This window comes from Ruditapes philippinarum, unplaced genomic scaffold (assembly GCF_026571515.1).
Source record: "Ruditapes philippinarum isolate M1 unplaced genomic scaffold, ASM2657151v2 ctg3714_1_1_1_1, whole genome shotgun sequence".
Classification (NCBI taxonomy): Eukaryota; Metazoa; Mollusca; class Bivalvia; order Venerida; family Veneridae; genus Ruditapes; species Ruditapes philippinarum.
The window spans coordinates 164,548-176,610 of record NW_026862021.1 but is presented as its reverse complement, the minus strand read 5'-3'; the positions used below and the strand labels follow the sequence as shown (position 1 = coordinate 176,610).

General features: G+C 32.7%; 1 protein-coding gene across 11 annotated transcripts in view; it reads right to left on the bottom strand.

Annotated features, from left to right (window-relative positions):
* Nucleotides 1-1,006: 1,006 nt before the first annotated feature.
* Nucleotides 1,007-12,063, bottom strand: part of LOC132717698 (nucleoporin SEH1-like) — a 30,401-nt gene continuing 19,344 nt past the window's right edge. For 3 of the 11 annotated variants that reach the window (XM_060701238.1, XM_060701244.1, XM_060701239.1), the window contains one exon: nt 1,007-1,148. In XM_060701238.1, coding sequence (XP_060557221.1) covers nt 1,058-1,148 — 91 coding nt within the window. In that variant the 3' untranslated portion in view covers nt 1,007-1,057. Of the gene's footprint in view, nt 1,149-5,259; nt 5,278-7,195; nt 7,214-12,063 lie in introns of all 11 variants that reach the window. The other 8 variants (XM_060701241.1, XM_060701247.1, XM_060701249.1 and 5 more) reach the window with 7 other exon arrangements.

The following is a 12,063-nucleotide window of genomic DNA, read 5'->3' as shown; positions in this document are numbered from 1 at the left end:
CTTTCATTCAAAGGACTTCTGATTTTTTGGACAAGACAAAACTAGAAGTATTTTTTTAGATTAATTTCCCGTTTAATGTAGATCAAGACCAATAGCTTTTGTGCATTCTCCACTTTCTCCAGGAAAATTATTTTGTGAAAATGATCCAAAATTGGGCTATGAATAGCTCAAAAATATGATTTTCAATTACTTTCTTATTATTTTTTTTATTCACCTTTTGCATATCTTTCTGTTTAAAATGCCCGACTGATCTATGTTAAATATACAAAATTTAATGTTATGTTTTTAAAATTTAGGTTTTTTGAACCTCAGTGGAGTTCCTTTAATTCATAACAGCTTATAATGGGATGGATATAATCTGTTTACAAAGGGTTGGCATAAAGCTCATATAAAATACAATCATATATCATTCAATATTTATTCTTGCTACAATAACAACAAGACATGATCATTTTGTATAACCAATATAGTTACATAAAACACTTTAAATTTCTCTGATTGTCCACATATCTGTTTCAAATCAATCAGAATATTTTTAAACATAAATGAAAATTCTGTCACTATAAATGTTCACCACATTCTTAACATAAACTGGTCACATTTTGTTTGTTGGATTTAAAGTCACATCAACCCTGCTAAAGAAGCAGTCTCCCAGTTTTATGATAACGTTCATAACATTTTTTACAACTGTACAAAATTAGGAAAACATTTGTCAAGTGTATACATTAAGTTTTAACTTCTAGGAAAAGCAGCACAAAATTTTTGCAGTAACATTCAGTACACTGTATTTTGAATGTCCTGAAACGACACTTATAACACTTATGGGTATATTTATATTAAACACAAGTGTGAGATATATATGTTTACCCATGACAACATGATTGCGTATCAAGAGAAAACTGTAACAAATAAAACATATGAAAACTTTCAGAGATAACCGTCTGATACATCACTATGGTAACCAAACAGACACAGTAGTTTGTTGTTGTTGTTTTTGTTTTTTTCATATTCTGTACATTGTTTGATATCCAAAACTGTCTTTTAAGTTGAATAATCATCAAAACACGATTTTACTCTGGTCCTTTTTAGTATTGAAAGTTGGCCAGCCATCACTTCTTCTTATATTCATAACACCCTGTGCTGGCGCCCTGAAATTCAATGAGAATAACAAATTATTTATCCATAAAAAGGTTTGCAAAACTATTAGCTTTCTCATATAAATCTTGTATAAATGATATAATTGACAAATAAATGCATAAATCTTAAAATATGAAAGTGACTGGAGCTAAGAACCAAAGCATCATTATCATACATGTTACAGTAATAATACTGTCCAACCTGTTTGAATGTAACCTTGACCTCTGACCTTGAATCTTTGACCTTTCGGCCAGGTCAACCAACTATCTCATCTGATTAGATCACAGTCAAAATATGTTTATAATTATGTTTAATAAAAAAAATGCTGTCTGTTTTATTTTTTTAGTTTTTTTTCCTTGAAAGACTAATTTCATTTGAGTTTTATGTCATATAAGGTAGGAAAGGTCATGCAGCAATTGTGCCATCTTGTGTTGATGAGAATGTATAGGCTGATCTGGCTCTATAATGGTAACAAAAATTCTGTTAGTCATCATCACCTCAAGGCTTTTATTAACTCAAAAAGGTTTCCCACAAATTCTCTAAGCTGTTTCCCTTATAATGTAAATTATACTAATAATGTATTAAATGTATGTAAGATTCTCAGTTGATAGACAAATACAACTCATCAAAACTTAACCAACACTTGTCTTCTGTGAATCATTTCAGGCACGAACGGGCACCCAAGTATAATCACCGACCTTCCATAAGATAACTAGATAGCTTCCTCACATGAAAGAATCAAAAGTCCCTGTCGGGATTCAAACCCCACAACAGTGAGGGGCAAGTGGTTTGATGTCAATGACCTTAACCACTTGGCCACGGACACCCCCTAGGTATCACTTAAAGTGCAAATATGATAATACAGCAAATAAATGTCAATCACAGTTAAGTTATTTTGAGAATTGAATATAAAACAAATAAGCAAAATCAAGTTAAGGTATATAAGTTTGGTAGACAGACGGTTCACACCAACATGATTCACTCCCAACCATCTTGGGAGTGAAACGTATCAATAGTGAAATGTCTTGGGAGTGAAACATCTGGCATTCTTTAAGTCTACAGAAGTAATGATTTAGATATGATATTAATACATTTATCAGTTAAAGCTGCATGCATCCAGATGAGCCAAAATATTTTAACTTGAGAAAAATGTACTAAGATTTTAAGAAATTTTAGAAGAACTATTTGAGATTTAAATAATAATTCACATGTCATATATGATAAATGACTGATTTTGCAGTATTTATTACCATATGTCTACAAATGACTAAGTAAGGGCTAATTTTTAATATTTTGACCTCTTTTTGGTAATCTTAGTGGATCTTAATTGATTTTTGCAATATGAAAATTACTTTCTTAGTTAACTTTATAACATTTCACATTTAGACATATTTTCAAAAGTTTCATGAAAATTATCATGAATCTGGAGGCATGTTGCTTTAATGTGTGACTATAATACAGGTTAATAATTTGTTACATTGTACCTTGTTAATAGCTAAATAATTATACATTTGTATGTTCAATAAAAACTAAAATACATGAACTAAAGTGTGTGTAATATGAATAATCAAAGTGCACAAAGTTCATGATCAAACATTTATAATCCAACTTCCAAAAAAATTCTTACAGTTTATTATTAGTTCATAGATTTAAGATATTAGTAACAAAATTGATTTCCTTTACATTCAAGACTCCCCTTTCACCAGTCCATTTTCAAAACCACAAAACTCTAAAAATCTTCAGTAGCAGCTGTATAAGTGCAGTCCAATCAGACTCATTTCTGACCTTTGACCTTTCAAAACATGATTTTCACATTTTGGTGAATTTAAGAGAAACCAAACAAAATTTTTTTTTAGTAGATCTCTGTGACTTCTTATGATGCATATAAAGATAAAAACAAAGGCCTGTTTAGCATCAAGCATACAGTATGATATTTAATGGGGGATGCTTTTGCAAAGTTCACAAAGAAACTGAAGTGTTCCCTATGCAACAAAAGAATACATGTGACGTCATTTACAACCTTAGAGTTCATGTAAATGTACATGCACTTTTGAACTATACCAAAAAGTATAAAAGAACTATTGAAACATTTGCAAAGCTAAGTGTTGTACTAAAAATATTTTATAAATTTGAAATAGGGAGACACATGATAAGATCTGGTTCAGAAATAGAGAGGTGGACAATCATTCACAAGATCTAATGACTGGAAATCATGGGTACAACACTGAACAAAAGCCTTTCTATGAAATAAAATATATCTAACTACCAAGAAGAACTAAAACACCTATTCATCAATGTCACATAGATGCTTAGCGCATAAATGTGTTCAATCATTTGAAAATAATAACAGAAGTTCATGCATATTTAACTGTGCAACATACTCTATTCATCTGCAATTAAAATCTCTTAGAGACATTCACAAACAAATCTTGAATATATTTAATCAGCAATATAAAATTCATAGACATTCACAAGCAAATCAAGAACATTCATCTGCAAATTAAAATCTCAAAGACATTCACAGGCAAATCTAGAATATTCATCTGCAAATTAAAATCTCAAAGACATCTACAAGCAAAACTTAATCTTGGATATATTCATCTGCAAATTAAAATCTCAAACGCTTAAATAAGCAAATCTTGAATGTATTCATCTGCAATCAAAATCTCAGACATGCACTGACAAATCTTAAATAAATCCATATGCAAATTAAAACAACAATGCCATCTAAAGACAATTCTTGAAAAGAACCTATGAATTAAAATCTTAAGACGTCCACACTGGGCGGCAAGTAAAATATCCATTCAAAAGAAAATCTCATAAATTTGCAACCAAATAATAAATAAATAATTCAATTTGAAATCAAAATTTTGTAGATATCAACAGGTAAATCTTGAACATCTGTTTCAAAAAATTTTGTACACATCTAAAAGCAAATCTTGAAAACATGCATCCATCTGCAAACAAGATTTCACAGAAATGTACATTCAAATCGCAAAAACGTCTGCATGCAAACTTTAAAGCATCTACCAAGAAACCAACTACAAACATCATCATAAATAACTTCAATTATAAAAAACTCCAACCCACTCTGAAAACCTTGTAAGACAGGGGGTAATAAGTCTGACTAGGGGCGGTACAATTCTGTTAAACAGTAACTCAAAATCTCAAGACAATAAAAATCGTAAATAACAACTACAGACAAAGATTTAAATGCTCTTTAGTACAAACAGCTCCTACAAACAAACAAAACAAGTAACTACAAGCAAAAAGTTACATCTACAAGCAAAGTTTAAAATATATATCTATAAATAATCTTAAATAAATCTACAAGCAACATAAGAACAATCTACAAGCAAAGTTTAAAAATATATCTATAAAAAAACTTATATACAATGTATATTTAATATACTGTAAGCAACATCATATAAATCTACAAGCAAAGTTGAAAAGAAATTTACAAGCATTATTTATCAGTCAACAAATACAATTTCAAATCATTCTTAAATAATATTTTTAGAAACAAGATTTCTGGGCAGCCAAAAATAGAATTACTCCGGAAAAGAATATTTTCGGTTTTTCCCAGCTAATCCGGCGGTACAAACGAACTTTTACAGTTACAACTTCGAAAATAAGCGCATCAGGTTGACTAATCTATAATTATAGCAGTAAAAGTTTGTTTGTACCGGGGGATAAGAATGGAAAAAACACACATTTGCCGAGTTCCGGATAACATCTATTGCACAAGCAAACATGAGGAATACTGAATACATCTATAAGAAAATGTATGAGCCGTGCCATGACAAAACCAACATAATGGGTTTGCGACCAGCATGGATCCAGACCAGCCTGCTCATCCGCACACACAGTCGGGATCCATGCTGTTCGCTTACTAACCCTATTACAAGTAGAGAAACTGTTAGCGAACAGCATGGATCCTGATCAGACTGCGGGGATGCGCAGGGCCAGGTCTGAATCCATGCTGGTCACAAACGCAAACGCACTATGTTGGTTTTGTCATGGCACGGCTCAAGTATGTCATTCTTTACTAACAGTTTAGGATAAGCAAGTATGTATAATGTCATACAAAGCAGGTCTTTGCACAACAAATGCTTATATTACCTTTAACATGCTCAAAACCTGTAAAAATGTGTGAATAGAGAAATCAACTAAATAATACAAAACCATCATAATAAATCTATCATTGCTGGACAATATTTCCATACTATGTTGTTCTTTATTGTTTACTACAATATATTTCTAAGGTTAAAGGCAACATGAAACTGTGTCTATAGAAAATGCAGTCTATTTTTGCTCAAATGTTACAATGGGATAATTGTAGATCAATGGAGGTCAAATTTTCAAATTTTTTAAGTATAAACTCTGCTTAGCATCATCCTTTGGGTGGCAAAAAAATTGGTTGTTGTTTACAGGTGTCACTCTTGAGAGGTTAAAATCTACTGTGAAGTCTTACTTTCCAAAAAAATTTAACAAATTTTGTTAATAGTTAGATGTTCTAACGTGGACCCTTCTGCTGAGTTTGCACTGTAGGAAGATAGGGAACCATTCTCAGGTTGACTTGCAGACTGGTTTTTAAATTATTTGTACCTGTCTAAGGGGATTCATGCAAAAATTGTCTAAACAGAGAACTTTTAAAGCAGCCACACACCAAAAAAACCCTTAAAGGGTGGTAACTCTTAACTATAACAATTCATTGTGTAAATTTTATTAAACAGAGAATGATGCCCTCTGTGTCATAGCTTAGATACAAACAACATATTCAATATTCACTCTTGAACACAACAGTAAATAACGTTTATGGGCAAATTTCTAAAATTCTGAGCCCTTCACTAAAAGTCTTCAAGGATTAACCCTCAATCGGCTGTAACTTATGGTGGCTGATTTACGCCATATCCTATATTCGCTAATCTTCGCTTAAAAATGCCAAAATGCTAAAACACGAAGGGAAGACAAAGTTGGACATTATCGTCTCTTCATATTTCCGGTTTTTTTTTTGATTTTCCAGGCAAAAAAAGCGAAAATATGATAGAAGGATGGCTAAAATACGACGCATGAAATCTGTCGTATATTCCAATTCATCTGAAAATATACGGTAATTTCTAAACAGTTGGTCCACCAAACCAGCTATTCTGTATAACTAACCAGTTATTACCGATTCCTCCCCAAGTGACAGACTACTAATCCCATATCAATTCTGAATCAGTAATGAGACACAAACGACCATTAAACTCAATGCCCAACATCAATTATCACGGAAAAATTTCTCACTGCTCGACAATCAAACTTGCGACCCCTGTATTACAATTCCATACTCTCCCTATTGAGCCACATTTTAAGATGGTGGACAAAAAAAAAATCTGTAAATACAATATTTAACAAAAATACTAGCTAAGCTATTGTAACATCATAATTCTAATAAATAATCTTAAATTCCCCCCCTCTTTCCCCCAAAACCTTCATGCTATTAGAGTTAACCCTTGACCTGCTGAATTTGTATAATGGACTTGCTCGGCATTTGATCTGGAACAGTCCATTTGAAATTCATAGAATTTCAATTATCAAAATGCAAAAAATAAAGCTACCAACGATACAGAGCCAGGTCGGACTGCAGGGATGTGTGCAAACTGGCCTGGCTCTATACTGGTGGCAAAGGTTGATCACATTTGGTTCAAGCAGGTTAAGAGTTAAGTGCAGATGTCCAAAACTTGCCTCCAATTTCTAAAAATGTCCATGCTAATGAAAAGCTCTTTTTTACAGTAACGGCTGTAAAACAAAACAACAACAACATCAAGAACCAGAAGCGGAATGCTGCTCAAATATGCTTGATTTTTTTATATTTCTTTACAAAATGTCACATTGATTCTAACCTTAGGGAATACTTGGTATTGCCCTTATAACTCCCCTTAGACACAAAATACATAGACTATACCAACAGTATTCAAATGTTGATGCTGCAGTTTCTAATTAAAATACACATACACCAAAATTGTGCCCTGAAAACAACTAACAATTCATGTGACAAATTGTACAAACTTACATTTTATTGGTCATTCAACTGTAAAATTTATAGAAAAAAATGAGAAAGGAAACCAAATGAACATACATATATAGCTTATAGATAATTATTTTAACGATAATAATTTAAAATACAGAATACAAGAGGGCCATGATGGCCCTGGGGTCGCTCACCTGAACATAGGCCCCCAGGGCCGGGCCAGTTTAAACCAAAGGGCTTTTATTTGAACAAACTTGGAAGACACCCATTAAAAGATATTTCATGATGTTAAGTTTTTACTATACACAAATAATGAATAACAACGACTTTTGCCCCCTCCCCCCTCTCCCTGGCAGGGCCAATTTTGACCCAAGGGCTTTTATTTGAACAAAACTTGGTAAACATCCATTAGAACATGTTTCATGCTAAATATCTTAGCTCTAGCACTTTTGGTTCTTTTAATAGAAGATTTTTAACTTTTTTAACTCTATGTATATAGGGGAAAATCAATAACCCCTGGGACAGGGCCAATTTTGACCCCAGGGCTTTTATTTGAACAAATTTGGTAGACACCCATTAGAATATGTTTCATGCTAAATATCTTAGCCCTAGCTCTTTGGGTTCTTTAAAAGAATTTTTTTTAAGTTTTTACTATATGCAATAGGGAAAATCAATGACCCCCTGGGGCGGGCCAATTTTGACCCCAGGGCTTTTATTTGAACAAACTTGGTAGACACTGATAAGAAGATGTTTCATGCTTAATATCTTAGCTCTAGCTCTATGGGTTCTTTAAGAGAAGATTTTTTAAGTTTTTACTATATGCATATAGGGAAATCAATGACCCCCTGGGGCTGGGCCAATTTTGACCCCAGGGCTTTTATTTGAACAAACTTGGTAGACATCCATTAGAACATGTTTTACACCAAATATCTAAGCTCTAGCTCTTTGGGTTTTTTAGAAGAAGACTTTTTTAAGTTTTTACAATATGCTTATAGGGAAAATCAATGACCCCTGGGGCGGGGCCAATTTTGACCCAGGGCTTTTATTTGAACAATCTTGGTAGACACTTATTAGAAGATGTTTCATGCTTAATATTTTAGGTCTAGCTCTTTGGGTTCTTTAAAAGAAGATTTTTTAAGTTTTTACCCTATATGCATATAGGAAAAATCCAATGACCCCTGGGGCGGGGCCAAATTTTTGACCCCAGGGCTTTTATTTGAACAATCTTGGTAGAACTTATTAGAAGATGTTTCATGCTTAATATCTTAGGTCTAGCTCTTTGGTTCTTTAAAAGAAGGTTTTTTTTTAAGTTTTTACTATATGCATATAGGGAAAATCAATGACCCCCTGGGCGGGGCCAATTTTGACCCAAGGGCTTTTATTTGAACAAACTTGGTAGACATCCATTAGAACATATTAATGCCAAATATCTAAGCTCTTAGCTCTTTGGGTTTTTTAGAAGAAGATTTTTTTAAGTTTTTACTATATGCATATAAGGAAAATCAATGACCCCCTGGGACTAGGGGCCAATTTTTGACCCCAGGGCTTTTATTTGAACAATCTTTGGTAGACACTCATTACAAGATGTTTCATGCTTAATATCTTAGGTCTAGCTCTTTGGGTTCTTTAAAAGAAGATTTTTTTTAAGTTTTTACTATATGCCATATTAGGGAAAATCAATGACCCCTGGGGGCAGGGCCAATTTTTGACCCCAGGGCTTTTATTTGAACATCTTGGTAGACACTCACTAGAAGATGTTTCATATTTAAAATCTAAGCTCTGCTTCTTTGGGTTTTCTAGGAAGAAGTGTTTAAAGTTTTTTTTTTGGTTGCCATGAACCAGAGTTCTGCATGGAATGGAATTCTTTGAACAAACTTTGTTAAGGCTTCACCACAAGGAACATCCCTGTGAAGTTTCATTATGATCTGCCTTATGGTTTCAGAGGAGATGTCGTTTGAAAAGTGTGAACGGACAACGTACGACGGACGACGGACGACAGACGACGGACGAAGAGTGATCCTAATAGCTCACCCTGAGCATATGCTCAGGTGAGCTAATAAAGCATAACTGAGGGCTCTGAGCTCTGTTAATCGTCACACCAAATATGAACTAGCATTGTGCGCTTAACATACACCTTAGTTATTACCCACAATATGACATGGGACATGGAAATTTGCATAGAATGGCAGACAAAAAAAATAAGACACATCACTAGGTGATAGAGTCCCGACAAAACAGCACTTTTGTGAAAATTTAACGATACAAAATGTAAGAAAATGTAACATTTTATTTTTAGTATCAATGACCTTGACAACTCCAGCCTAAAATTGAGGAATAAGTACATTCCCAATATGGAAAACATCACTCCATGAATGAATGTTGTATGGGCAATAGTGTAAAAATCTATTTTAAGCACCAGTGACCTTGACCTTAATCCAAATGACCCCCAAACTCCACCAACCATATTAGGTATCTCCCTATTCAATATTTAAGACATTTATCAATATATGAATTTAATTGCTGGGAGAAACTGTAGGAAAGTATGTTTTTTTTCACACGACATTGCTTCCTCCTTTTATCAGTATAATGAACATTTACCGATAACTGTTTCTGGTCGATTTATTTTTCAGCAAAGAATAACCTGTGCATTATGGAAAGAAGGTACAGTTTCAGCAGATTTCATAATAAGGTTACAGAATATGGATAGACTATAGAGATTACCAAATCTTAACTTCAGCACAATATTATAATCTGTAATCATATAAACTGACCTAAGTCAACAGTATTCAGCTAGAACAACCCACATTTGTGCACCTTGAGTCTTTAACATTGAGTATTGTTAACTGCCCAGATTATGGTATTTTGATACGGACCTCCCCAAAGCCAAACATGGAATAATTATTCCAAAATCAAAAGAAAAGCAAGTCTGTTTTACCAATTCTGAATTTTTTTTATCATATATGTATAATGGATTTGCCTTGCTTATAATTTGGACTATTCTATTGATAGATGAAGGGATTTCAGTACCAAACTTAAGAAGTCAACAGCAAAGAGTCTGGTTGGACAGTAGCACAGATGTGCTGACTAGTCAAGTTTTATGTTTGTGGTATTATCAGGTCAGTTATAACTGCTGCATGCACTTACTTAAAAGTGTCAATTTGATACAAACAAACATAAATTTGTACATAATATTATTATGGACATTCCACAAATGATAATTTACTACACATTGTACAATCAAATATCTCAAGGTATACAGCTATACATAGTCATGAAATGTAGCTAAAATCTGTAATATATTTTGCAATACTGGTTTTAACATGCTCAAATTCTTGAAAATCCAATTTTTTATTTCTTTTTTTTTTTTAAATATTGGTATCAATATTGATAACATGCTCAAGGTTAATCTTCAATTCAAACTTTCATTTTCTTAAAACAGCATTCTTTTTTTTTATTTTGGGGTGTGGGTGGTGGGGGAATGGGTTTTATGTTGCACTATTTACACAGTATAGGTTATATGGCAACTTTCCCAGCTTTACTGGTGGAGGAAGACCTCAGATGTCCCTCTGTACATTATTTCAGGCACAAAAACGACACCTAAGTAGAACCATCAAAGTTCTGTGAGCCAGTTGGAAAGGTGTTTCTGACATGTTTAATCCGACAACGGATAGTGATAAGTAATTTATAAATACATGTACATGTATTCAATAAAAATATGAAAAAGCATACAAAATGGGCATTAAAAAAACAAACAACCAAAAACAAGACATGCAAAACATGAAGACGCTTCTAAAACATAGGGGCCTATCCCTTCCAAATGACAATTTCAACACATTCATATGAAGCTAAATATTCTCACATGTACACACATTATTCACTGTTTTGGTTTTAAAAATCTAAATTAACATTTTCACAACAAGCTTTGATTTTAGAAATTACTCTTGTCACTTTTACAGATTTGTCTCATTGTAAAATCATGTGACTTAATGTCTTATCTGCAGGATTATCAAGGCAACTGAAAGCATTTTTATGCCATTATGTCGCAGGTTGCGGCACTTTCCGCGGCATCTCTGTGCTCAACATGACTATTGCATGATATATCTTGTCGTTTCTGATGCAGAAAAAAATCTACATCATTGCAAGAGTTAATGCCAAATTATTTAAAATTTCATTCATTCTGATGGCTGGTGTTAAACATATTATTATCAATCAAAATTGCAACAGACAACCCCAGACTGTAAGAAATGAACCCAAAATATAACATAACATAATTACATACAAATTCTAACAGTCAAATTCTAAAAAGACATAATATGTGTCACCTCAAATCTTAATGCCGTGCTAACGCAAATTGTGTTGGTTTTTTTTTGTAAATTATAAAACAATGCTTTTTTGACAAGTCACAAACCCATACTTTGTATTGTAGTCATATTGTGCATTATATTTTCAACATCTTTTTAGTCATGCAAGGTGTTAACCAGATGGTTATATTACTCATCATTATAAAACCATCTTCATAGCTATTGCAGTTTATAGATATGGCCAAGACATTAAGGATATCTACAAAATACGTAACTATTACATGTTTTGGAGATATCCATTACGTATTAGCCATTTCTAATATTAAAACTTTATTAAAGCACAATATTGAATTATAGTTTAAAATAACTTCAACACAGAACAAATTTCCTGGTAAAAGTTTCAAACATTTTGTTGTGTTTCCATAAATCAAAGAATATAACTAAGGCTAGTTAACTTCAAAAGAAGAGGAAAAGTAAAAAATAATAAAAGTTGTAATAATTATAAAAACATTCAAAACAATTTATCAATACATACATACAATAAACTTAAAATCTTAAACAATCACTAATATTATATCATTCACATTACAATTAGATCTAGGTCGCACA